Here is a 26048-nt window from a genome sequence, read left to right as displayed (position 1 = left end):
AATGCTGTCGTGTGGATCTTAGATATTTTGGAAGTGTTGTATCTAACTCATTCAAAGGAATGGGACTGTTCGTGTATAGAAAAAAAATATATAAATATCCATATTGTTTGGTTGCTCAGGTGAACCTACTCAAGGCAGGGGTCAATGCAACGGACAGAGTTGAGAACATTCCAGATGTAGCAGTGTCTGGCGGCGGAGGACTGCTTTCATCTCCCACTGCCAGAGACGAAGATGCGGCTCACTACAAGGAAAAGGTTAGCCATGGAAGTCCAACGATAGAAAGAAATGCCATCATAGGTATCTGATGCCTACCTTCTATGGATGATGGTATTAGAACTCTGTCGAAACATGACCTGTTTACATCTAGTTGTGCTAAACGTGGCCTCTGTCTGAGTCAGACTTGTACGTAACTTAAATACTCTACACAAGTTACTGTATCTTAAATACTTTTGTGAGTAACTTGGTATCTTGCAAATACTTTCGAACGTCAGTATTTAGTAATCTAACCTAAATACTTTTTTCAAGTAACTTGTACTAATTTTAAAGTTACTTTTAGCTGAATTTCTATTTTTTATTTTCTTTAGAAGCGGGAAGCTTGGAAAATATTGAACTCCAGTTATTTTGGCTAGGCGCCCTGCCATTGCGGATATGTTTCGTGCCAGGTAATACAGTGCACTTGCGTGCTTCTGCTGAAAAAGGTGACACGGAGAAGCAGGTGTCTCAGCCTCAAGCCGAGCGGACGCGTGTCGTGTGTTCTAACTGGGCAAAACGTCAAAGCACATTTTTTTACAATTTGTTTGTGGCCAAGCCCAAGAGCAACAGAGATTCCAAAGCAGAAGGGCATGCGGGTGAAAGTAAGGTGTGTACAAAGCTACAAGCCAGAGGGAGGGCATTTGTGTCCAGGGGCGGATGCAGGAATTTCCTGAATGGGGGGGGGGTCAGGTGTTGGTCAGCGTATCATACGTTCAGGAACCCCCTCCCCCTCTCCCTCGTTTCACGCCCTAAAATTTACACAAGCAGAAATCAAGAGGGGGGTCAGGACATCCGGACCGCCCCTCTAAATCCGCCCCTGCTTGTGTCGGAGAGAGGGTGGGTTCTGCAAGTGTCTGGTAAGAGTCGACAGTAAACCAGAGTTTATTTTTTTATGTTATGGAGGTAAAGCATACAAAAGAAAGGCTTCCAGCTTCAGAAATGCCTCTGCATCCGCACGCAGTCGCACACACCTCTCGTTCGTTTCACTAGGCTCTCTTCGCACACAAGACTCGTAAGACGCGACTACACGGCTCCAATTCGGCGGCCCATCGCTCGCGGCATATGCAGCATTAGCGAGTTTTAGTAGACCCTGTTTCCCATTCTGCTAACCCTCCGCTACGAAGAAACTGCGCCTGCGTGCCGATGGCCTTGGCTGTAGAGTTGCGGGTAGCGGAAGGGCTTAGTGGAGGGGGAAACACAATCTACTAAAACTCGCTTTTGTCTTCGGTAGCACAAATGACTGCTCTGTGCACTGACGGGGGAAGCGGAAATGAACACCCGACACAAGGGGAGCATCAGAGGCAAGCCTCTGTGTAGAAACTCCCACCGCAGACAAACGGGCCTTGCGCTGCCCTCGCTATATGTCCTCGATCGCCATAGCAAGGGTATAAAAGAAAAAAGTTTTTTGTTTTGTTTTATTCATAGTTACTTGGGACCTCCTAGAAGTCTGAGTGGTAGCCAAAGTCTAGCTAAGAGATTTCCAGGAGATTCTATAGTAGCTGGGGGGAAGAATATTTTCTGACTTCGGTTGTGCTTGACAATGAATTGCAGTTACTTTCCTGGAGTATTCTGTACTTTACTCAATTACTTTACAAATTTGAGTATTTAGTACTCTACTCAGTTACTATTTTTTGTGGTACTCAGTAACTTAACTTAAAAACTTTTAGTGAGTATCTTGTACGAGCCTGGTTTGAATCCTTAATGGAACCTGAGTACCATATAGTGGTACTTAATATACCTCCAAAGACATCTTTTGTACCCTTTGAAATGTGAGGTTGTAACGTCATGGTGACTTTTTATTAGAAAGCTGCAAGCCAGAGACTAATGAAGAATGCACAGTAGATTTTCTCAGTGGTTTAGTTGGTGATGGAACCAGGGCACAGTGAGGAAGCTTGCTCCACACCTACCACATTGTCCTGGTTTGTTTGTACATGGCACCAGGTAGCAAAGACTCCTGCCCAGGTGCAAATCAATTGACCTGCAGCTGGAATATGGAACTGGTCCCAGCTGGATCCAGCTATAGTCTAACTTCATAATCCAGTTGCATGTGGGCTGATTTTCATCTGGGCATGTAGTTTTATAGGTGAAACTATATAACATGCAACGCCACAGTGGTTCTGGGGGTACCTATCAACCAATGAGACGACGGTCTCATTGGCAGTTGTGACTATATTACCAGCAAGCAAGTTGTGAGTCAGTGTGGGGCTGGGCTTGTCCGATGCAGGTGAGGCGTCTGGAGGCCCTGATCTCCAAGTGTAAGGACACCATCAAGAACAACCGGGAGAGGACGACGCAGCTCATCCAGGAGAAGGACTCTCTCACCAAAGCCCTGGAGCTGAGGACCACAGAGCTGCAGCAGGTTCAGGTATACTATGTGAACAGAGCCTAGCTTCACCTTATTCAACTTATGGCTGCGTTTGAGTGTGACCAACCACATTATGTCTCCTAATGACTGCTTACAGCAAGATGGTTCAACTTTGGCACGTTCTCTGCAACTCCACTGCAGGGAATACTCATATCCTGTTACAGTACACTTTCGTTAGTTTCACCTCGGTTAATTTGACTTTTCGTTTAATTCAATCATGTTCAAAAGTCCCAACGAGCACCCATACATTTTTATGGGAGGAAAAGTTTGATAGTTCGAACTTGGGAAGACTCGGCATCGGATAATTTGTACCGAGCGAACGCGTATGGGCTGACATTGCACGGCCCCATGGCAGAAAAGCCATCAACGTACGGCGAAACAGGGGCCGTTTGCTGCAAAGCCGAACATGCGCAAATATACGCCTGCTCCTCTATGCCGTTGAGATGGGCTGTAGCGAATGACACGAGCCAGCGCAACCAATCAGGCGTGGAGTAGTGCGGAGAACATAGCACGTGGTCGGGTGCGGACACAGCGCGCACTCTCAAAGTGCTTTTCTGTAGCATCTTGTGCGGTTCATCTTACGCGGCGAAAAACGCAAATTCTGTTTTTCTTTTTTTGCCACGGTCTGGCCACTTGGCGCGAAAGTCGGCTTGTAAAGCTTTCTCAGTGAGGCGCGCTCTCTCAAAGCGCTTTTTTGTAGTATTGTGTGCGGTCCATCTTGCGTGTCAGAAAGCGCGGGTTCTCTTTTCCATTTTTTTTCTTCTCTGTCGCCGATGGTCTGGCTGCCCGGTGCCAAAGTGAGCTTATAAAACTTACTTTCTACTTTTTTTTTCTTTTTCTTTTTGTAGTGCGCAATTTTTTGGGAACGCGACGCTGCTCTTTGGAGCACCCTTTTGAACACTCGTTTTAAGTGCAGACGGCAGCAGATCATCCGTGATTACTTTGGGCAATAAAAGGAAGTTTAATTTTACCAGTTTTTCTGTCCTTGTTTTAATTTGATCATTCGGATAATTCAACCAAATTTCAAGGTCTCGTCGAGGTTGAATTAACGAAAGTTTACTGCATATCTAAAGAGAACACTCACACCACACTGAACTCATATTTAACAGCTCACATCCTACTGAACTCCGTTCAAAGGAATATTCATCCCACTGAATGCTGCTAAGGGGGACCCTCATATCCCACTGAACTCCACTGCCGGGAACACTCACATCCTATTGAACTCTATTAAAGGGAATCCTTGCATCCTGCTGAATTCATTTCTACAGAGAACACTCACATTGCACTGGACTCATATTTAACAGGAATGCTCACGTCCTACTGAACTCTGTTCAAAGGAATACTTGCATCCCACTGAACTCCACTGCAGGTAACACTCACATCCTATTGAACTCTACTAAAGGAAACACTCGCATCCTGCTGAAATCGTACCTAAAGGGACCAGTCGCGTCTTACTGAACTCTGCTAAAAGAAACACAATATACTGAACTCTGCCGAAACAAGTCTGGTCTTTCCCATTTTCTTTGAAACCTCTGTGGTCTCCCAGGAGAAGGAGGCAGAGGTGCAGGCTGGCCTGCGCAATGAGCTCCTCTCTCTGAGGGAAGAGGCGGAGGAGTCCAAGAGGCGGCAGGAGGAAACTGCCATGGCCATGGCGGAGACCAAGCGTAACATGCACGAAGAACTCGAGCTCAAGGAGACGCTTCTGGCACAGGCTCAAGGGGCACTGCAGTCCACGCAGGATGCCGCAGAAGCCCTCAGGACACAGTGTGAGTGCACTGGCACTTGTTGCCATCAAGAATCACTGGAGTGGTGGAAGTATTGTATTTTCTGGACATCTTTGGCAGCTGCGGTATTTTCGGCAACCCGCATCTGCTGTCTCGGCAGGGCACCGAGAGTCTTTTACTGCTTCTGTGCTCGAAGATGCAGCCGTGTTTGTGACGAAAGTGGGTACCGCACCACTTACCTGCAAAACCAAATTTAGGCAGAGAAAAAATTTTTAAGGGCATAGTTTTTATTGGGTTAGCTCTTAACACTTTTGTGTCCGAGTCTAGAAGGTTGCCTCACTAGAGCGTGCAGCTGCCATTTACATGCTCCGCATGGAACGGACGACTGCTCTTGGAGCTGTAAATTTTCTCAATGTTCACTTGGTACAGCAAAGCGGACTATACATGCCATGAAGGCTCTTGCTTGTGGGATTTGTGTGCCACTAAAGCGGTGCCAGAGTCACAACAGCAGGTGCAGCAAGGTGAAGACTGAGGAGCAAGGAACGTAGCTGCGAAACCAGAGCACTTGATTCAGGAATGACAGGAAGCCAGTTGCCATCACACGGCGGCCGATCGGCAGTTGAAGCACCAGATTACGGACAATCCATTAGGTGCACTATGTAATGTGTGCGACAAAGCTGTGCTTTCAGCTGGACGTGAGAATGGGTGTTCTGAACGTCTTTGGGAAATGCCGGACACAGTCGTTCCTCTTCCTTAGGTAGCCCGCATATAGTCCATACCTGGTGCATAGCCCAAAAAAAAAGAGTTCTTTTACACAGCACACCTTCAAAGTTGCCCGCTTCATTAGCACACAAAAATGCTTTTATCATGCTGAAATCATCAATAACGTACAGTCATGATGACTGATCTCGAAAAAAAAAATAAATAAATCCTCGTATAGTCTGCACCACAAAAAATTTAAAATTTCTAAATATGTATAGTCCACAGACCATAGTCTGGAAAATATAGTATAGCCATAACTTTCACGATGTTATAGAGGCAAGCCACAAAGAATGCAAGGCTGTCCCGGGTGCGGCGCAGCCAAACATGGGGAATTGGGCGTATTTCAAAATGTTGAGGGACGTCCGAGATTGCCAAACTCCACTAATGTAGGAATTTGAATGTTAAATTGAATATGAGAATATTCTAATCACTATTCGAATATTTATTGAGGGAAGTTGTCACATGGCAGGGGTGCAGTGCAGTGGGTCGAGACTCACAAAGGCACTGTCTGGAGTTTGACTTCACTGGAATGTTACAGCGCATAAAAAGGGAAAAGTATTTTTTCTGGGCAGGTTCGTACGGTGCCTTTTGAAAACAAACTGTAGCTTCGTGTCGAATGTGTTTCAATTTATTTTATATTGAAAAGTAAACTGTACTTGTTACGAAAGTGTATTTGAGGCGCTGCAGTGCCCTAGTGCTGTACAAATGTGTGTAGTCACAAAGTGTGTTCTTTAATATATGTAATTAGAGTATCATACAGTGACATTTCGCTCTGACTGTAATTATTTGTTTATTGTTAATTATTACTTAATGATGCTTAATGAAATTATATTTTTTAATATACAATTAGTTTTCAGAATGGTCATGTGGGGTGCCATGTTTGTTGTATTTGGACAGTTTTAAATGGGAAACTAACCATGTTCTTAAGAACTAGTAATTGGTAAGTTTTTACTAAAACATTGTATATTTAAAATATAACAAAACAGAAGTGAGTGAAGCTTAAGCCAAATTAGGAAACACTAGCTGGCGAAGTCTTTGTAACAGTGAGATAAAGGTTCTTGAAAAAATGTTTCATGTTCAGTGTAGCCATATTGTTCAAAGGCACAATCCAGTGTCCCTCTCTTTTTTCGTTCCATCTGTGACAAAAAGTTCCGGTACTGTTTGTAAAAGATCCGAGAACTAAACTAGGGCTCTGATATGTGCCACAAACAATTCTAAATCTTTGGAATTCCCCAAGGGTTCCCATTTTTCCTTATATCCTACTTATTAGGCATAGTGATATCTTTTTAACTTTTAAAGAGCCAAATGTTAGTGACTATCTTTAACAAAATGCATTCCCAGTGTAAATTCCAAAACTGTCGTAGGAGCTCTGCTCCAGGTTTGAGTGGGGGCTGGTCCGCATTCCAGTGGAGGAGAGCAGAGCTGCCCTGGCCCAAAAGGAGCGCGAGCACGAAGAGTCGAGGTCATCGTTGGAGCAGCAGCTGACTTCGCTGGAAAGGACGCTTGAGGAGGAGCGCAAGACCTCCCTTCAGGAACTTTCCCGTGGCAAGGCAGCCGCTCTCAGCCTCATGAAGGTGGGGTCCTGTCCAGCTGTCTAGCCAGGAATTGTTTTCAGAGGGGCTAGGACGTGCATGACTTGAGGAATAGGAGTGAGGGGGCCATCACCCATATGTATACTATACCATTGGCTGCATTTTGGGGAAAGGGGGGGGGGGTGAAGCTTGTGTCGTATGGAAAGCGACTAAGCACAATAGAAACATTAGAAAAATTTGAATGATACTGTGACCTCCTGAGGCTTCAGTGAGGAGTGGAGACATATCAGTTAAGAAGCACAAAAATATCAAAAAGAAAAACATACTGCCAGTCGCTTCATTTCGTCTCTGAAATAAAAAAAAAGGAACTGCTAATCTTTGACAGGAACTGCAAATGTAGCCAGAATCAAGCACCCTTCTCGGGCCCCCTCATTACATTAATGCGACGTCTCGTTTGTTTCCTCCTCTTTCAGCAAGAGTGTGAAAAGAAGATTCAGGCGGCCGAGCACAACTGGGTCCAAAAGTTGGAAGCTTCGGAAAAAGAATACCACCGCAGGATCTCGGAAAAGGTGGGTGACTTCACTGGGCATTAGCGCGAACTGTGGACGGCAAGTAAAATTCATGTAAAGCGTTTTGTTTCATGTTGCTGGGGTTCCACCGGGTCATCTTGTGCTTTTTGGAGAGGAAGGTGGGACTGTTCCTAAGTGTCTCGTCCGATATCAACCGTCAATCGCCGTCATTCGACCGGGGTCTGCCCTTGACAAGAAAGCTCCACCCTTCCCTTCTCCTAATGAAACCGCTTTGCTTTGCGGTCACTGCTGTGATCCCTTCACTTCCTACTCCTGTTCGGTCGTCACAAGCCCATTGTATGGTCTACCGAAAGATAGACTCATGGGGCATCTTTGTGGAGTGCAGGCTGTTGATCAATTTGTGATCAGACACGATGGTTGCCATTTTTGAACATGTGGCTTTTGAAGGCCGGCCGTTGGGTGTAGCCCTGAAGGAGCGTGTGGCGTGCAGTCGGCGATCTGGCTTTTAGGCGGAGGCTTTGTTCAGTGTGTGCTTGGACTACACATACCATGAAGGCTCTTGCTTGTGGGCTTTGTGTACCGCCAAAGTGGCCCAGAAGCAACGACGGCGGGCGCAGCGTGGTGAAGGGAGGCGCAACAATTGCGGCCGCAAAACGAGAGTGCCGGTCCCAGCTGCGACACAAAGTCAATACGCGGCGACCGATTGGTGGTTCAAACGCCAGTTCATGCGGACAATTTGTTTGGTGCGACGTGTAATATATGGAACTTACTGTTGTTTCGGATGAATACAAGCAAATGTGTGCTATATTTTATACATTTAGATTGCCTTTTAAAAAATTCCTAAAAGCCAGCCTTTTTTTTTTTTTTTATGTGCCTGCGTGATTTTTTTTGTACAAGGTGGTTGCAATTTTAATGCAGCGTTATACTTCTTTCGTTTCCCCCTTCGGCCTTCTGCGGAGAATAGGAGAACGAACTATGCAAGGTGGCCAAGAAGCTGTCGGAGCTCAACTCCATCACGGAGGAGTCCGAGGAACAGGTGAACAGCTCGGAGGACCTGGCGGCAACCCCGGAGAGCCAGAGGGACAGCCTCCTCGCGGACATCGAACAGTACAAAAATGTGCGTGCCCTTCTCACGCTATCTATGCTATTACACTTGGCTGAATCTCTAATGTTGACATTGCCTAGTTTTAATCTGTCCATGCAATGGCACATAGAGACACAAAAGATGATAAAAAATTAATCCTTTCGTGGTAGAGCTTTGTTTTTTTTAGTGTGCCCCAGTGGTTGTTTTTTTGGTGTGAGTTTTTTTTTTCTCCGAAGGGATGGTACAAAGAAAAAGTCAATGCACACTTGGTTTTTTTTTTAATTATTTAACGGGAGCGCATACAGTGCTTGCAAGCTGTCCAGATTGGAAATATAGAATGAAATACGAAATATGGAGGGTGAAATGTTGTTTGTCCGCTTCGGCAACATTCCAATTATTTCAAACTCTGAACTGGAAGTACTTTACTCGAGTTTTTCATCAGTTGGTGGTTACTATTTTTGTGCAAATATTCAAATTTTGAATACTAGTTTTGTATAATACTCTATTCGGCATTCGCTTCGAGTTGACCTGCAATATTCATACTTTTTTGAAATGGTGATCGCGGCGGGTTAGCCCCATTGAGTGCGCTTCTTACCAAACACCCGCGCACTGCGGGGAAGCAGCACCCACTCCCCCCCAGTACGCAGGAGCTTGATGAGAAGCGCACTCAACAGGCCTAACTCACCTAGATTGCAAGAGTATATATGTCATGGAGTGATGTCTTGACAGCCCACGTCCATCATTTATAAATCAGAATGTAGAAACAGCGCAAAGACATGGACAGAGGAAAAGAAACACGCAAACAGGACAAACACTGTTTCGTCCTGTCAGCATTCGTCCTGTATGAGTGTTTCTCCTGCTCTATCTGTGTTTTTGTGCCGTTTCTACATTATGATCAACGAATACCAACTAGCCCACCTCTTGACGTTAGCTACTTTAGATTTATAAATCCCCTCGGTTAAGATAGCTGCGACACATCTATCATTTACATGCCGCAGTTCAAATAGCTATATTAAAATAATTGAGCTTAGAAGTTGTGGGAATTAAAAAAGGAGGGAGGATTACACACCTTTACGTCCGGGGACCGGTCCGATGCTCAAAAGGGAAATCCGGCCGACAGCTACCAGCGAGGGCGGTCGCCGCGCCGGGTTTATTTATTTATTTATTTATTTACATACCCTCAAGGCCCTGGGGGCTTTACAGAGGGGAGTGAGTGACAAAAACAACAACAACAGAGAGTAATAGAAGACATGGAATAGGTCACGGGTCACTTTCGCAAAAATAATTAGTAACAGCACTTTTAAACACATCCAACGAGGGTAATAATATTAATGACGCCGGAAGGTGGTTCCACTCTGATGATGTCCTAGGAATGAAAGAATCGTGATAGGCTGAGGTTCGAGAATGAGGAATGCCGACTTTGTACTGATGATCAATGCGTGGAGAAACTTAAGGTGGGACGAGGAAAAGCTTTTCTTTGAGAATGGGGTTAGAATTATATATTTTATAGAAAAGACATAGACAAGAACACTTACAGCGCAAAGAAAGCAGTGGCAAGGAGAGAAGAGATTTCATGGATGATACACTAGCTGTACGGTGATAATTGTTAAGTATGAAACAAGCGCCGCGGTTCTGAACTGACTCGAGATGAGAAGTGAGCGTCGTCTGACCAGGATCCCAGATTGAAGCTGCATACTCTAATTTTGAGCGAACCAAAGATTTGAATAATATTAGTTTGAGAGAAAATGGCGCTAGAGAAAAGTTACGTTTTAGGTAGCCTAACATAGAATTGGCATTAGCAATGATGTGGTTAATATGAATATGCCAGGAGAGGTTAGAAGTAATATGCACACCGAGGTATTTATATGAAGTCACACATTCTAAAGAAACGTTATCAAGATGATAGATAAAAGGCTTAGTGTTACGGCGAGACACTTTTATTGTTTTACATTTTTTAGTATTAAGTGTCATGGACCACAGCTTGCACCAATCAAGAACAGCATTTAAGTCTTTTTGAAGAAAGAGAGAGTCAGAATCATTAGTAATCTTACGATAAATAATGCAGTCATCCGCGAATAAACTAAGCGATGATGAGACACACAACGGCAAGTCATTGATGTATATGAGGAATAACAAGGGACCGAGAACGGAGCCTTGAGGGACGCCAGAAGTAACAGAAGACACTGAAGAATTAGAGTTATTTACATGAACAAACTGAGAACGATTTGTAAAAAACACTAAATCCATGTTAGTATCTGAGGGTCGAGGTTGAGTTTGCTAAGCTTGAAGAGTAGTAGTTGGTGAGAAACTTTATCAAATGCTTTGTAGAAATCAAGAAAAATACAGTCAACCTGGGATCCATGATCAAGTAATGAAAATAAATCGTTAGTAAAGACGAGAAGTTGTGTTTCGCAAGAAAAATTTACGAAAGCCATGCTGTGAGGACGAGAAAAAAGAGTTGGATTCGAGATATTTAACAAGATGTGAATAAATAATATGCTCTAACATTTTACAAGGAGTACTGGTTATGGAAATGGGTCTATAATTGTCGGGGCAGTGTTTGTCGCCTTATTTATGAAGTGGAACCACCTTGCCAGTTTTCCAATCTTCAGGAAGGACACCAGTAAGAATAGATTGCTCAAAAATCTTTGTAAGAAAAATTGCACCGTAAATTTTAGTATGCTTTAGAAACTTAGTGTTAATATTATCAATACCACATGATGAAGACACTTTGAGGTTGTCAGTCAGCTTAACAATGCCATCAAAATCAAACACAAGCGGGTCCATAGGAAAGAAATCATGATTAGGGTAAGTAACAATAGAACAGCTTACATCCCTAGAAAACGATTGAACAAACATCTCATTGAGGATTTTCGCAGAGTCATCGTCAGACATAACAATGCCATCAGAGTCATAAAGCAAAATAGCCTTGTCTTTCTTGCCATTAATAACACTCCAAAAAATTTTGACACTAGTTGATAACAGACGGGGCAAGGTTTGGCTGAAGAAAGTTTGTTTAGCGTCCTTAACTGCATTTTTGTATAAATTTTCTGCATTGTAGTAAACCGTCCAGCTCTCAACAGTGTCTGCACGCTTAGCAGTGCGGAACAGGCGTTTCTTTTTATTTGAAAGTCTTTTCAAGGCATTATTAAACCACGGGGACGTGGAGCCATTAGTAAGAAAGCGACGTGGGACGAAAGAATTGATAAGGGAATTGACTTTATTTTTGAACATTGTCCAATTAACTTCGACAGAGCGTTCGGAAAAATTGAATAGGAAAAAGTCAAGAAATTGCGCTAACTCGCGGTTTATACCCTCAAAATCAGCTTTGCCATAATCAAGAAAAGAGTTATTCTTCGCTTTTGCGAAGGCAGATACAGGAGCGCTTAGGTGAAAGTGAAGTAAACAGTGATCGCTGATGGCAGGTAAATACGTAAGAGAGGATGCAAGGTCAGGCGCGGTAGAAAGAATAAGGTCCAGCACGTTCTCAGAAGTTGCCGTAACACGAGTCGGCCCAGTAACTATCTGCGTTAACGAAAAATCGGAGCAGAGACTTAAAGACTCGGAACACGCAGCAGAATTTGAAGATATGGTAGGATACAGACCAGACCAGTCAATGCCGGGGAGATTAAAATCGCCCGAAAGAAACAAAGGCAAGGCAGGAAACCTTGTACGAATTGTATTCAGAGCATCGTGTAAACCTATAAAAAAGTTTGCTGTGGCATTGGGAGGACGGTAGCACGCGCACAAAATAACCTGTTTATGGCTAAAACGCAAGCGCACGCCAATAAACTGAAGAGATGTATTAATGTTGATAAGACAAGACTCAATGCTATCATTTACCGCGATTATGACACCACCACCACGCCTAGATAGCCTATCACATCGATAAAAAGAGAAACGCTTCTCGCAACAAAAAATTTCGCTGTCACGTACAACACTAGATAGCCATGTTTCAGTGAGTACAACGATGCCGGCGAGTGAAGAATCGATGGCTGAAGACAAGTCATCACGATTGCGAAGAACACTTTGAATGTTGGTGAAAAGCACTGAAAGATAAGGACTAGGATTGTTCCGTATCAGATTATGTTATTGTGATGACGTTGACAAATCAACCACAGGGCAGTATTAACACGAATGGAACTCGTGCTCGGCGTGATGAAATCGCGGACCTCACAAACGGCATCGCTGGCCGCGCAGTAAGAAAAACATTTGTCATCAAAAAACACTTTGTTACAGCGTAGACTAAAAGACTGTGTATGAGCCTTAGCAAATTCGAGCAGCTTTCTTCTAGCAAGACGAGTGGCAGGGGAAAAATCCTCTGCGACGGAAGTGGCACTACTGCGCAGTTTGCCCCTGGAGGAAAAAACATGGTCTTTCGTTTTGAATAAAGAGAATTTCACTAAAACTGGCCGACATTTACTGGGGTTAAAAACACGACCGAGCCTATGTGCACGGATGATACCCTCAGGGGGAACGATGATCTTCATTTCGTTTGCAATGACGTCACGCACTTTGCTTCCAGATACAGCCCAGGTCTCAGAGTTTGAGTCGGGAACACCGTAAAATATTAGATTATCTCTTCAAGACCTGTCCTCAAATTCATCAAGACGTGATCGCAGACTGGCGTTCTCGCGTGACAGGAAGGTTACAGTTTCTTTTACATCTGTCAACGCACGCTCCAGAATGTCTAACTACTATCTACAGACTGGCTATCTTTGCTTCCACAGTACTAAACCTCCCTTGAATATCGGTTACCATTAATTCAATTGACTCTTGCCCAGTCTTGATAGCTTGAATATCCTCCATGATTCGGTTCTGTCCAGCTTCAAAATTTGCCTGACGAGCGTTTAAGCCTCTCAGTAAAACAAGCATCTCACTCATTTCTTTTGTCTGAACTTCTTTCTTATCTGGGCCAGGATTAAGTTCAATATCACCAGACAGGAGAAGCTTCAGACCCGAAATACATTCGCAAGAACATAAAAACAGCACTTGTGGGCATGGGAACACCAGTAGACAGAGGTTGTTGGACTTTTTACGGACCAACCTGTACGAAGAAAAAGCAGAAAGCGTTAGCTGACTGCATGATTGGCTGTTCCACATGCCCACTGAAGGGCCGAGGGGCGTGCCGGCAGTTTAAATCCAGTGACGATGTCAATGTCGATGCCGTTGGACTGCTGTGCTGAGGCGACGCGACGATTGGGAGTGCAGCAGAAACCCGAGGTTGCCGGGAGAAGTAGATGTCTGGTTGTGGCAGCACGGAAACTTGCGGCAAGCGCGCTCCCTCCACGGCATACCACGGGCTTGATAGGGCCGGACAGCCGCGAAACATCGCCGTGAACTGTACGAAGAAAAAGCAGAAATCGTTAGCTGAATGCATGACTGGCTGTTCCACATGCCCACTGAAGGGCCGAGGGGCGTGCCGGCAGTTTAAATCCAGTGACGATGTCAATGTCAATGCCGTTGGACTGCTGTGCTGAGGCGATGCGACGATTGGGAGTGCAGCAGAAACCCAAGGTTGCCGGGAGGAGTAGATGTCTGGTTGTGGCAGCACGGAAACTTGCGGCAAGCGCGCTCCCTCCACGGCATACCACGGGCTTGATAGGGCCGGACAGCCGCGAAATATCGCCGTGAACTGTACGAAGAAAAAGCAGAAATCGTTAGCTGAATGCATGACTGGCTGTTCCACATGCCCACTGAAGGGCCGAGGGGCGTGCCGGCAGTTTAAATCCAGTGACGATGTCAATGTCAATGCCGTTGGACTGCTGTGCTGAGGCGATGCGACGATTGGGAGTGCAGCAGAAACCCAAGGTTGCCGGGAGGAGTAGATGTCTGGTTGTGGCAGCACGGAAACTTGCGGCAAGCGCGCTCCCTCCACGGCATACCACGGGCTTGATAGGGCCGGACAGCCGCGAAACATCGCCGTGAACTGTACGAAGAAAAAGCAGAAAGCGTTAGCTGACTGCATGACTGGCTGTTCCACATGCCCACTCTCTTCGACCAATGCCATGCCAACAACGATGATCCCGGCATCCAGCAGCATTTATTGAGCACCAGGGGTGCTCAATAAACGCTGCGGTCAAGCGAGCCGCAGACACTGTGTGTCCGCATCGCCCGCTGACCTGAGAGCCAAAGGGGTAATTGCGAGCGGAGTCATCGCCGGTCGGGCGAGCTCACGCCGCTACCTGTCGTCGCAGGAGTTCGGGGCCAGGGCTCTCGGCAGACGGACGACCACAGGTTGTGGAAACGCCGACTGTCAGAGCCCGGGGAATCGCTAGCGTGGAGTCATCGCCGGTCGGACGAGCTCGCGCCGCGACTCGACCCGTTGCCCGGAGTCCAATTCAGGACTCCTCGACCACACGGCCGTTCACTCAGAGGGCACGCCCGACTCTCCTTCGCGCAATGTCGCTGTTCCCCCAAACTCGGGGAGACGCGCGGAGGAGTGCGAGAGAGTAGGTCAGCATGGTGACATGGTCTCTCCGACACAATACGGAGTGACCGGGCTCGAAGTCAGACGGCTTCGCCCGGAACGGCCTCGGCTTACGCCTTCTCGGGGGAGGGAAACCAGTGGCTCCCACAAAGTGGACAAGTGGAAAATTGAGAACAACCATCGCGAGTTCATCTGAACTTTCGTTTAAGCATGGTGCACGGTAGTGAAAAACTTTAAGAAACTATTCGGTATTCGATTTGAAAATATTCTGCCAGAACCATTGCTCGCTTCAAACTCAAAATCCACCATTGTAGAAAGACCCGGAGACAAGGAGCTAAAAAGGACATGAACAACACCGTCTCAGATTCTTGTCTTTTTAGAGCGCAGCTCTTAGGCGCCCGCTTCCGGCTTGAGCGGCGTCGCCGTCACCCCAAGGTCACGTGACCCCCAGGTCGTGTGACCCCCCAAGGTCATGTGACCCCCCAAGGTCACGTGACCCCCCGAAGTCACGTGACTCCCCTGAGGTCACCTGGCCCCCCCCCCTCGCCGAGGTCACGTGACCCCCCCGATGACGTCATCGTCACTGATGACGTCACCGGCATCCGCATCGTCATCGTCATCATCACTGATGTTGTCATCGTCACTGATGACGTCATTGGCATCCGCATTGTCATCGTCATCATCACTGATAACGTCATCAGTGACGTCACCGGCATCTGCATCGTCATCGTCATCATCACTGATGATGTCACCGACATCTGCATCGTCATCGTCATCATCACTGATGACGTCATCAGTGACGTCACTGATGTCGTCACCGGCATCCGCATCGTCATCATCACTGATGACGTCACTGATGCCGTCACCAACGTCATCAGTGACGTCACTGATGACATCATCGGCATTGTCATCGTCACGTGACCCCCACCGAAGGTCACGTGGCCCCCCCTCCGGTCAGTTGACCCCACCCCCCCAGTACCCTTCCCTCCTCCTCCTCAAGAGCTGCGCTCTAATTCGGCGTTACAGGGAGTTGTAAACGGCTTTCACTTTTTAGAGCGGAGCTCTTAGGGGCCCGTTCCTGGCTTGAGCAGCGTCGATGTTGGCGTAACCAAGGTCACCCTAAGGTCACGTGACTCCCCATGGTCATGTGACCCCCAAGTCACGTGACCCCCCCGATGACATCATTAGTGGCGTCGCTGATGACGTCACCGGCATCCGCATCATCATCGTCATTATCACTGATGACGATGACGATGCGATGACGCCATCATCACTGATGGCGTCATTAGTGACGTCACTGATGACGTCACCGGCATTCGCATCATCATCGTCATCACTGATGACGTCACCAGCATCCGCATCGTCATAGTCATCATCACTGATGACGTTATCAGTGACGTCACTGATGACGTCATCGGTATCCGCATCGTCATCGTTACTGATGACGTCGTCGGCATCGTCATCGTCACGTGACCCCCCCCAGTACCCTTCCCTCTTCCTCCTCAAGAGCTGCGCTCTAATTCGGCATTACAGGGAATTGTAAACGGCTTTCACTTTTTTTAGCTCCCTGTCTCTGGGTCTTTCTACTATGATTTGTCACCAGTTCGCCTGCATCTTTACTCAAATTTCTCAAAATCCACGGGCCCAATAGGGCCCGTGGTGGTGCCATCTGATTGACGAAGTGTTAGAAGCTGTGACTGAGGCCCGTGCATGCCGCATAGGAGGACACGGTTCTCATTGTTACCGTTCTGGTGTTATCATTGCCTCCTGGCTTAACCAGCCGTCCAGCCCATCATGTCTGTCCAACGGCGGAGTTACTCCCGTTGGAGCGTCATCGTGCGTCTCGTAAAAATAGACGCAGACCCAGACGACGGTCGCAATGCCTGAAGGCGCTCATTCGTAGCAGTAGCAACATTCCAGTGAATGGGAGACGAAGTCCCGGTTCCCCTTGATCAGTTGGTCATTCCGTTTCTCGGGTAGGTCCACCACTCTTGACGGCCACTGCCACTAGAGCAGCCAACATGGAAGCAACTGCCTCGCACGCGCTATGTTCTCGGAGCGTCTAGTTTTTGAACTGCCTCGTCGAGGCAGTTGAAAACTGCCTCGACGCAGGCTATACACAGTGCGAATACAACAGCCATAGTTTCCGAAAGGCATAACGGATGGCAGCACCTCCCGGGGTGTGTGCGTTTTTGCACTTAGGCAGGAACTTTCAGATGTGCGATTACCCTCAAGGAGAGAAGGGTAGGTCCATATTGTTTATCTTTTGGTTGCATAATATCTACGGCCGACCGCCTGGATCGCCACAGTTCGTAGCATCGCAAGGCGTCGCCTGTGACTAACGTTGTCGCTGCCTTTTAAGGGACACTCAGATGAACGGGCGGTACGGGGCACATTTCAGACGTAGTCGAATGGTTTTAGCAAATCCGCAGTCTCTCGCACCAAGGTCGTTGCCAATCGGATCTTGCAGGTGAAAGTGAAGCTGGAGCAGACCGTGAAGGAACTCAAGGAAGAGCTTGAGGACGCCAGAACCAGGCTGCAGGGAGAAGTGGAAGCAGCCGTGGAGAGGACCGTCCAGGAGTGGGAACTCAAGACGCGGGAACTGATCTCCCAGCACCAAGCAGAGCTGAGCGCAGTGCGGGCGGAGGCAGACGAAGTAACTCGGGTGGGTGGGGGTCGGAAACCCAAACTCGTTACTGATGCAAACTCTCCTTAAAGTTAAGAAAAGCCTCATTGGATTTTATCAAATGCCATTTGAATATTTTGGTTTAGGCCTCCAATGAAAATCTCTTATCTGAACTGCGGGTACAGTCGAGCCCGTTTATATCAAAGTCGAGTACAGGAAATCCTTATCTATATCCAACGTCCAAAAAGTTTCATCTGTATCAAACCCTGTCAGTATATGTCGCCCTTGCAATTGTGTAAGCAGGAGCACTTGTCCCACTTTCAAGAAAAAAGAATAAAAACTGAGCGTAAGTTCTAGCAGCAGGCAAAAAGAGTGAGTACAGGGGAAGGTAAAGAGATGTGCCATAGAGACAAAATCAAGATGCAGGGTTGGGAACGTTTTCCCATACCATCACAATGCAAATATTAAGGTAGAATTGCATTCTTACTGAAACTAACTTTGATTTAGCCTCGAAAAAGGAAGCATGCCACTGTTGAAGAGTGTTGACCCAGTTGGGTGGCTGCCAATCATCTGCACTGCAAGCTCTGCCAGCCATACAACACAATTGTGAAAGAAAAAGAAGACAACAGCAAAGCAAAAGAACCAGCTGCAAAAGCTTCAAAAACAACGAGAAAAAAAGTAACATTAGATAAAGAAGATGTGGCAATACTGACATGGTGTACGTAGCATGGCTGGAAGACTGAGACTGGAATTAGCGTCCGCGTTAACACTGTATTTGTCTATCTATAATTTCTCATTATCTTTGAGTTTCAGCAGGATGTTTGATGAGTTCAGATGGTGTTAAATGCATAAAAGAGCATTATGTTTGTAATAGCTGCACTACCGTAGTTGTTTGTCAAAGCATCCATCCTCGTTTTGTCGCAGAGCAAGTCGGAACAAAGCAACGAGGTGGCCGTACTGCGACAACAACTCGAAAGTTTAGCAGCATCTCACGCCGAAGCCATCCAGGATTTGCGGAGGAAGTTGGAAGAAGAATCGCAGCAGCTCCTCGTTGCAGCTGCTGAGAGGCACGCGAAGGAAGTGAGCGATGCAGCGAAGCACACCGAGGAGACGCTGACGCCGGTCATAAAGGACTTGCAAACAAAGTTAGAGAAGGCCCTCCAGGTGAGCTAGCACTTTGCACCACAGCACGACTTATAAGTAGAGGCTTCAGTATTTTTGGGTTTTTTGTTGTTTTTTTTCGAATTCAGGGTGCTTTTTGGGGTTTATTTTTCCCCAGATTGTGTGTTTTTCGCGTCAATTTCTGACGTACTACAAATTGGTGCTTATGGGAGCCTTGTGTTAAAGAAACAGGATGCGGGCGTAGCATCCTCCGACCTTCAGAGAAAATCTGCGTGGCCTGAATATTTTAAAAATATCCCGGTCCAATACTAATAAAAGAAGAAAACGAGATAAGGGCCGGGTCTGGTTTTCGGAAACAAAAGGTAGCCTCATGAACAGTTCAAGGTAAAACAAAATGAAATTGGAGTTGAAAACTTTTTCTCGCGATGCTCGAGTTTTTTTTTTTTAGTGCAGGAAAGCTTCTGTTTGAAGTTTTTCGGTTTTCTCCGATTTTGATAAAACATGTTCGGGGGTTAATTTCCTCGAACGTTAACTTCGCACTGCCATTATTCATATCCATCATTTCATGTTGTTTTAACTATGTTTAAAAGCACTAAAAAGACAAACACAAAGAGAGAAGACAAATACGGGCGCTACTCTCAACTGAATATGAAAAAAATAAGATAGAAGTATACATATATATATTGGTACACCTATCGTTACCTAGGCAACGCATGTGCTGGGACACACACTGGGGTACACGATCATGCACAAAATTTAAAGACAAATAATAGGGCGCATTTGCCCATGCACTGTAGGGCCTGCAAATGTGAGCCATGCTTCGGTGGCACTAAGGTTCTATAGTCGGTGACAGGTGGAGAACGAAGTGGAAGTTCCTCCCACTTCTTTCCACATTAGTAAAGCAAATGCGGGAGAGGAGGCGACCTCCTTTCCCGCATTTGCGGAAAGGGGTTTTCCACTGTTCACTCCGCTGAAGTGGAAAGGGGTGGGAGGAGCTTCCACTTTGTTCTTGACCTGTCACCAACTAGAGGTAGGAGTAAGAATCGAAGAGCACGTGAACCGCAAGAAGCATGCTTTATCAGGAAGGGGGTGCACCAATGCGTCAGTGACAAGTCGATTGCATTGTATAATGCCGAGATACATTGTTTTGTTTTTTATAAGTTTTTGGAAACAGGTTGAAGGGCTTGTATCCTGGCGCATGTGTAGCCTAGGTGATGACAGGTGTATCAATATATAGGTATATATATGTACTTCTATCTTCTTTTAACGTGATAGCGTTAAGGAGCTCGTATCGCAGAAAAGCTGGCGTCGGTAGCGTCATGACGGGAAAATCCTGATCTGTCGTTAGGGTCATGACGTCACAGCCACATGACCTCGCGCGGGAATTTCAAACAACCCACAACGTTTACATGAAATGTGACGTCACGCGTGCAATGGAAGTGATGAAAAAACGTGACATGTAATGTGAATTAAAGGTCACCTCATGTCTCAAATGATTTCACTTTGTAATGTATTTGCCTTAATTAAAGGAAAATTTGAAGAATTTTAGGTAGAATTCGGACCCACGACCCTTCAGTTGCGAGCGAGACACACTATTGACTAGGCCATGTCCGCCGCACTTCCTGCTCACTGGCAGGAAGAGCATGGGAAGCGAATGAGAAGGCGATGCGAATGGTTCCCGATAACGCTATCACATTTCACTCTTATTTTCAAATACAACTGTGAATACTGCCCGTGCTTGTCCTCTCTCTTGTTTGTGTTGTGTTTTTTTGTTTTTTTTTCTATCACATTTGTCAAACTCGCATTTCTAAAAAAGGACCAGCTGTGCTCAGTTGCGAATGCTGGTTTCGATTTCAAGCCACTTTTGTGGAAGTGCTTCAATTGCTTCGATCACTTCACCGATATGTCAGCGAAGTGGAACTCCTCGTACCTTGACTGTAGTTGCATTCATTTGTCACATTATCTGAATCTGCCTTTTAGAGGTGGTCTTCTGGGGAGCGATGGGGTCCTGCAATTCTTGATTATATCTTTAACTTAATATGACACAGGATAAAATTTCTTCTGCCAATTGTTAAAGTACCTATATTATTGTTTCAACTGAGCTGAATCATTGAAATTGCACCTATGAAGTGGTTTTTAGAGTGCAAAACCAGAAGTGTTTTCTTGTTCGGGTTTCGATGCAGGAAACCATGCAAAAGGGTGAAGACAATGCAAAGCTTGTTAACTGCCATAGGGAAGAGATGGAAGCCACCATGTGCAAGCTACAGGAGGTACAACAAAAAGAAGCCCAGTTATCTTCTCATCTTGCATCCCTCCAAGAGAAGGCAGATCAAGAAAAGGTCAAAATTTCCGAGCAGTGCCGAGCTCTTCAGATAGATCTCAGCGAAACCAGATTACTGCTGGAACAGAAAGAAGCCGAATTTGAGGCCGAGAGAACCAACCATAACAGCAGCCTTTCGCAGCTGAGCGAGCAGCTCAGGGAAGCCAAGAAAAAGAGCCAAGATCTCGAAAAGGAGATTTATTCTATGAGGGCTACGACTACAGATTCGCAGGATGTAGCGGAGAGGCACCAAAAAGAGCTTCAAGACCTTAGGGACATTCTTGAGAAGGAGAAGAGCAGATTAGAGAAGCAGATCGAGGAATTGAAGGAAGAGGCTGACAGGAGAGAAGAAACGCTTCACGCTGAAACAGAAGGATCGCAGCGGTTACACCTCCGCATATCTGAACTAGAAACTGAAGGCAACTCGCTCCTGGAGAAGCATGCTTCCGCAACGGAAGAGTGCCGCCAGCTTTCATCCCGGCTGAAAGAGCAAGGAGAACTATTGGCGGAGGCAGAGAACGAAGTTGATAGGAGTCGGAAAGCGCTGAACACCGAAGCAAAGAACGTCGAACTTCTCAACACCCGGGTGGCCGAGCTGGAGGCTCATAAAAGTTTGATTGAAGCGCAGCTCAGCTCCCTTTTGAAACACTCTGACGACCTTTCGTCACAGCTGAAGACCAAAGACCAATTATTAGCCGACACCGCAACACGAGCCGAGGAGAGCCAGAAGGCGTTGAGCGCCGAGGAAGCTAAGGCAGAACGACTCGGTGCACGAATAACCGAGCTGGAAGAGCAGAACTCTTCGGTTCTCGAGCAGCATCGCTCCATCACGGAGCAGTTGAATCAGTTATCGTCAAAGCTAAAGACAAAGGAGGATTCGTTAGCAGAATCAGAACAACGCGCAGAGCAGCTCGACGTGGAGCTACGAACGCTTCGGGCGGAACAGCTTGTGCTCTCCGAACAAGCTCAGACCTTGAAAGGCAGCCGCGAGGCCGTGTTGAAGGAGAGGGAGGAGCTCGAAAATTCGATCAGGGGCGAAGTCGAGACGCTGAGGCAGGAAAAGAAGGAACTAGAAGACAGGCTGGCTGCGCTGGAAGGCGACAAGTGCGCCGCGGAGCAGGTCCGGGACAACCTGTACAGCAACCACGCGCTGCTCCAGATGGAGTTCCAGGAACTGTCCTCGACGAGCAGGGTCCAGAAAGAGTACCTGGCGGAGCTGAGGAACGAGCTGGAGATGGCGCAGAGCGAGCGGGAGGCGCTGGAGTCGAGCGTCGAATCTCTCGCCGGCAGCGAACGCAATTTGAATCAGCGTAACGAGTCCTTGGAGAAAGAACTGCACACCGCGACGGCAACGCTGAATGAGCTGAAGCGTCTGCTGTCCGCCGCAGAGGAGGAGCGCGACAGTCTGGCGGTGGAGTACAGCGCGGCACGCGACCAGCTACGGGCAATGCAAGTGACGCAGGAAGAGCAGCTTGTCGAGATGTTCAAGGAAAGGGAGACGTTTCAGCGGGCACTGGGCGACCTCGAAGCTCTGCACGGCGGAGTGCTGAAGGAGAAGGGGGCTGCCGAAGCGCTGCTGGAAGAGCTGAGGAGTCGGCTGTCCCAGGACGAGGCGGGTCTCGAGACGAGGAGGAAGGAGGAAGAGGACGCGAGGAGGGAGGAGCGAGAGCGTCTGGAGGCGGAGGTGAAGCAGCTGCGAGAGGAACTTGCGATGAAGATGGAAGAAGTGAGTGCTGCTTGTCGTTTCTTGGCTCGTTGTCACGAAGTCCCATAATTGTTTATATTGGTTTGGGACTGTCGTTATCAGATCTGTTGGCTGATTAGACATCTCGACCTCCTGCTTCCTTTGTAGCACACTGTTTTATAAAACGGTTCTTAGTTGAGGTTGTTCGTAAGGTCGTTTTATCGCTCTGAGCAAAAGCTCGCCCCCCCAAAATTGAGGTCTATGTATCTTAGTCCTACAGGTGACGTCGGGATACATGAATGTGTAACATGTTTTCAGCTGCCCTACATTTATATTCTGGTGCTGAGGGGACGCCGTCTAGTGGTTCTAACCATCTGAACTTAACACAAAGTTCTACTTTAATATTTGAATATAAATGATAGCATCATAAACCAGAGATCCCAAGTATAATATACCTTGCCGCATTTGGAATATGATCCATTTCTTTTTCAGATCCTTTCGACGAAGGAGGCACTGTCGACATTACAAAGTGATCACAAGGTGCAAGTCGATTCCTTGCAAGAGAGGATACAGAACCTTGAGAGCAGCTACCTGACTCAACTTGTGAGTTCACATGCTATAGTAGTTGCCTCACAGTGCTTTTGCTTTAGTGGTGCCCAGTGTAAGAGCATGTGCCTATTTCTAGGCATTTTCAGGGTCATCTTTTCAAACATATATGTACAGAACTGTGCTTTTGCGGGCGTGATCAAAATTATGTATGCTAGTATGTATTTTTAATAATCCTCGTTTAATGATTATTATTATGTATTAACAAAAGATGTGTTTTATAAGTTGTTTTCTATGAGAAAATTGTTACGATAGAGTGTCATGAACGAGCATCATGCTGGGAGCATTATAGACGTTAAAGGAATATATAAAGTTTATGTATAAATTCGAGCCCTGGCGGGGTTCGAACCTGGGTCGGTGCTGTGGCAGTTGGATATCACAGCCATTGAGCTACTAGTAGAGCTGGTCTGGAAGGGTAAATGATTTCGTTTGAATGCAAACGTGCCGGCAAAAGTAGCAAAATTTAAGTAGAAATAATAAATTAAAAATATAACAGAAATAAAAACTAATAGATGCACAGAAATAATAAAAAGCTAACTAAAAAAATGCCCAATAAAAAGAACAAAATTAAAAATTATATAATAAAAATAATGCAAAATCTAGCTAGCAAGTACCACACAGAGTGTGGTTTATGCAGAACATTCGGTGACCCCTGGTCTTTGTCAGCATGATCAGCCCATATAATTTTTATTTTATTATTATAATTATTATTAACTTTGAACTATTGGACATTCTAGGGTTTTTTATTGGTCCAAATAACCCAGGTTCACCGCACAAACCTCTCAGAAATACAATCAGACCATAAATAAGAGCTTAACCGATTTGGTTGATTCTAAGTATACTCTCTTAAGTCAGTCTGCCAGCTGTCGTATTTGCATATGACTAGCATATTTGCATAATATCAGGTTTGCACAACTGCTGGACAACCCAAAACAAGAGGTTATAGACATTTAGGGACATTTTGGGCAGCGAGCAGGAGACATAGTTTCACGGTTGGCAGCACCGACTTGCTAAGGAAGCATTCTTCTTTGTCTGGGTTCCAGTCGGAGACTAATGCAGGGACGGAGCAACAATTAGCCGAGATGGCACGCGCGTTTGAAGACAAGGCAACTGCTCTGCAGAGTGAGTGGGCTTTGCAGCGACAAGGCTATGCCTCAGAAATTGTAAGTAGCTGTAGAGTTTCTTTGTTTTACTAATTCGTGCCGGTACAGTTTCAGCTTCATTTAGAGTGTACATGATGCATCTTGCATTGCTGAAATGGGCTCTTCGTGGCATGACCCCAGGATGGGTAGCCCATATTTGCTGGGAATACAAGCGTGCATTTGTGGGTGTCAGGTTTTCTTGCTTGAGCAGCTGAGATGCAATTTAAAGCAACACGCTCACACAATTAATAGCCTTAAGCTCTACTAGTGGGAGAAAAGGAATGGCTAATACTTTGCACCTGCAGGTTATTGTGAATTTTACAGTGGTAGCTGTTAGTGCCACTTTCTGGTAGGAAATGCTCATGTGCGAGCACAAAACTCCATTCTTCAGCAGAGGCATGCCCTCCCCGTCATTTTTCACACATACACACCAACTGCATGCAGCAAGGCTCTCTCTCGCTCCACCCTTCCACCCAGTAGGCCGCTACTGTTCCGAGAAACCCATGTGATCACGGGGAGAGCGCTCTCCACTTCGCCATCGTTCCTGCTAAAACCACGTATCCCCCAGCGATGCCCTCCGTTGCCCCCCTCTCGACCCCCCCCCCCCCCCCGCCCGACCCCTCCAGCAGCAGCCATTGCGAAATACCCATCTGGTCGCGATGTGCAGACATGCTTCCTTGCCTCCCCATTGCCGCCACCCAGGTTCCATTCTCATGTGCTCTGTGCGCCTCTACAGAACAGCTCGCGTACTTCCACCGCAGGTGCGATCAAGAGCACCCTCATTTTAAAAAAAGATTTTCAGCCCTCCCAAAAAAAATAAGAGAAAAAAGCACATCTCTGTGTCTACTTTTAACACTTGCAACCATCTCACACAATCGTTCCAACAAAGCACACATCTCCTCACACAGGTCTCCTACATCAATTCCACTGAAAGCAACAGCCTATTGCAAACAGCACACTGGCTGTAGGCAAATCTGTACAGCACATTAGCTGAAGGAAAATCTCCTTCAACATTCCTTTCCACAATACAGCAGCTACCGTCATCAATCGCAGCACACTTTTTGTGGTCCTTTGCAATTTTTTTAAGACAGTACTCATTGCTGGATGAGCCAGCGTTTATAGTGATGTGCTATACAATTAGCAGCCTAATTTCTTGAAGTATGCGAATCTCGTTCGGTGAAATGCTTCTCGTATGATTTTTTTTTATTTTATTTTTTAATGGCTTTCGAGCTCTGCTTGCATGATCACACATTCTCGAACAGACAAATTTAGTTTTTTTATACAGCTGAAGTAAGATGTTGGCAGAAGAATATTGTTATGAATTCTCGACCCCTGCTTCATCGCACAGACTGGAACAACTTTAGTTCTTTTAAATGGCGAAAGTGAGGTGTTGGTAGAAGAGTATACAGGGTGTTTCACGAAAGGTGGACCAATTCAATAGTGTGAAAACTATGCATCGAACCAAAAAAAGACTTGGGTCGTTTTGGTCCTAGGCCAGGGGCTTACTTAGGAAAATTATTAAAGTTGGGGATAATTAAGTTGTTAAATATTTTTTCCGTAATTAATTTTTTAAATATTGAGTTTAAGGGCATGGTTTCATTTGGAAACTTGCTGAGCATCATCGAAAAACACTAAATGAAAAATTGGTGTGCGGTAGAAGGCATGCGCTGAATTTTACAGCTGTCTGAAAAACCGCACAACTTCGACAGGTTTTTAAGTTTCAGTTTGCAATCGGAGCGCTTCTCGGCATTGACGGTATTGCGCCCCATGGAGAAAGAGTGCAAGCAACATCTGTTTTGCTGTCCTCGCACAACGCAGCAGTCGCAGGTTGCACTATTTCTGCACGAAGCGCGGTGCCGTTGGTGCTGA

General features: G+C 46.2%; 1 protein-coding gene across 5 annotated transcripts in view; it reads left to right on the top strand.

Moving 5' to 3' along the window:
- LOC8028195 (golgin subfamily A member 4) overlaps positions 1-26048 on the top strand; it is a 63914-nt gene that overhangs the window by 19952 nt on the left and 17914 nt on the right. For all 5 annotated transcript variants that reach the window (XM_040501180.2, XM_029994862.3, XM_029994860.3 and 2 more), the window contains 11 exons: positions 120-254; positions 2477-2617; positions 4164-4383; positions 6511-6677; positions 7109-7204; positions 8130-8282; positions 17150-17344; positions 18230-18469; positions 20611-22473; positions 22924-23034; positions 24081-24200. In XM_040501180.2, the coding sequence (XP_040357114.1) occupies positions 120-254; positions 2477-2617; positions 4164-4383; positions 6511-6677; positions 7109-7204; positions 8130-8282; positions 17150-17344; positions 18230-18469; positions 20611-22473; positions 22924-23034; positions 24081-24200 (3441 nt within the window). The remainder of the gene's footprint in view (positions 1-119; positions 255-2476; positions 2618-4163; positions 4384-6510; positions 6678-7108; positions 7205-8129; positions 8283-17149; positions 17345-18229; positions 18470-20610; positions 22474-22923; positions 23035-24080; positions 24201-26048) is intronic.

The sequence above is a fragment of the Ixodes scapularis genome, unplaced genomic scaffold, assembly GCF_016920785.2.
Source record: "Ixodes scapularis isolate PalLabHiFi unplaced genomic scaffold, ASM1692078v2 PGA_scaffold44__24_contigs__length_19508400, whole genome shotgun sequence".
NCBI classification, from domain to species: Eukaryota; Metazoa; Arthropoda; class Arachnida; order Ixodida; family Ixodidae; genus Ixodes; species Ixodes scapularis.
The sequence above is the reverse complement of the archived record's forward strand: the minus strand, read 5'-3'. Positions and strand labels throughout refer to the sequence as shown.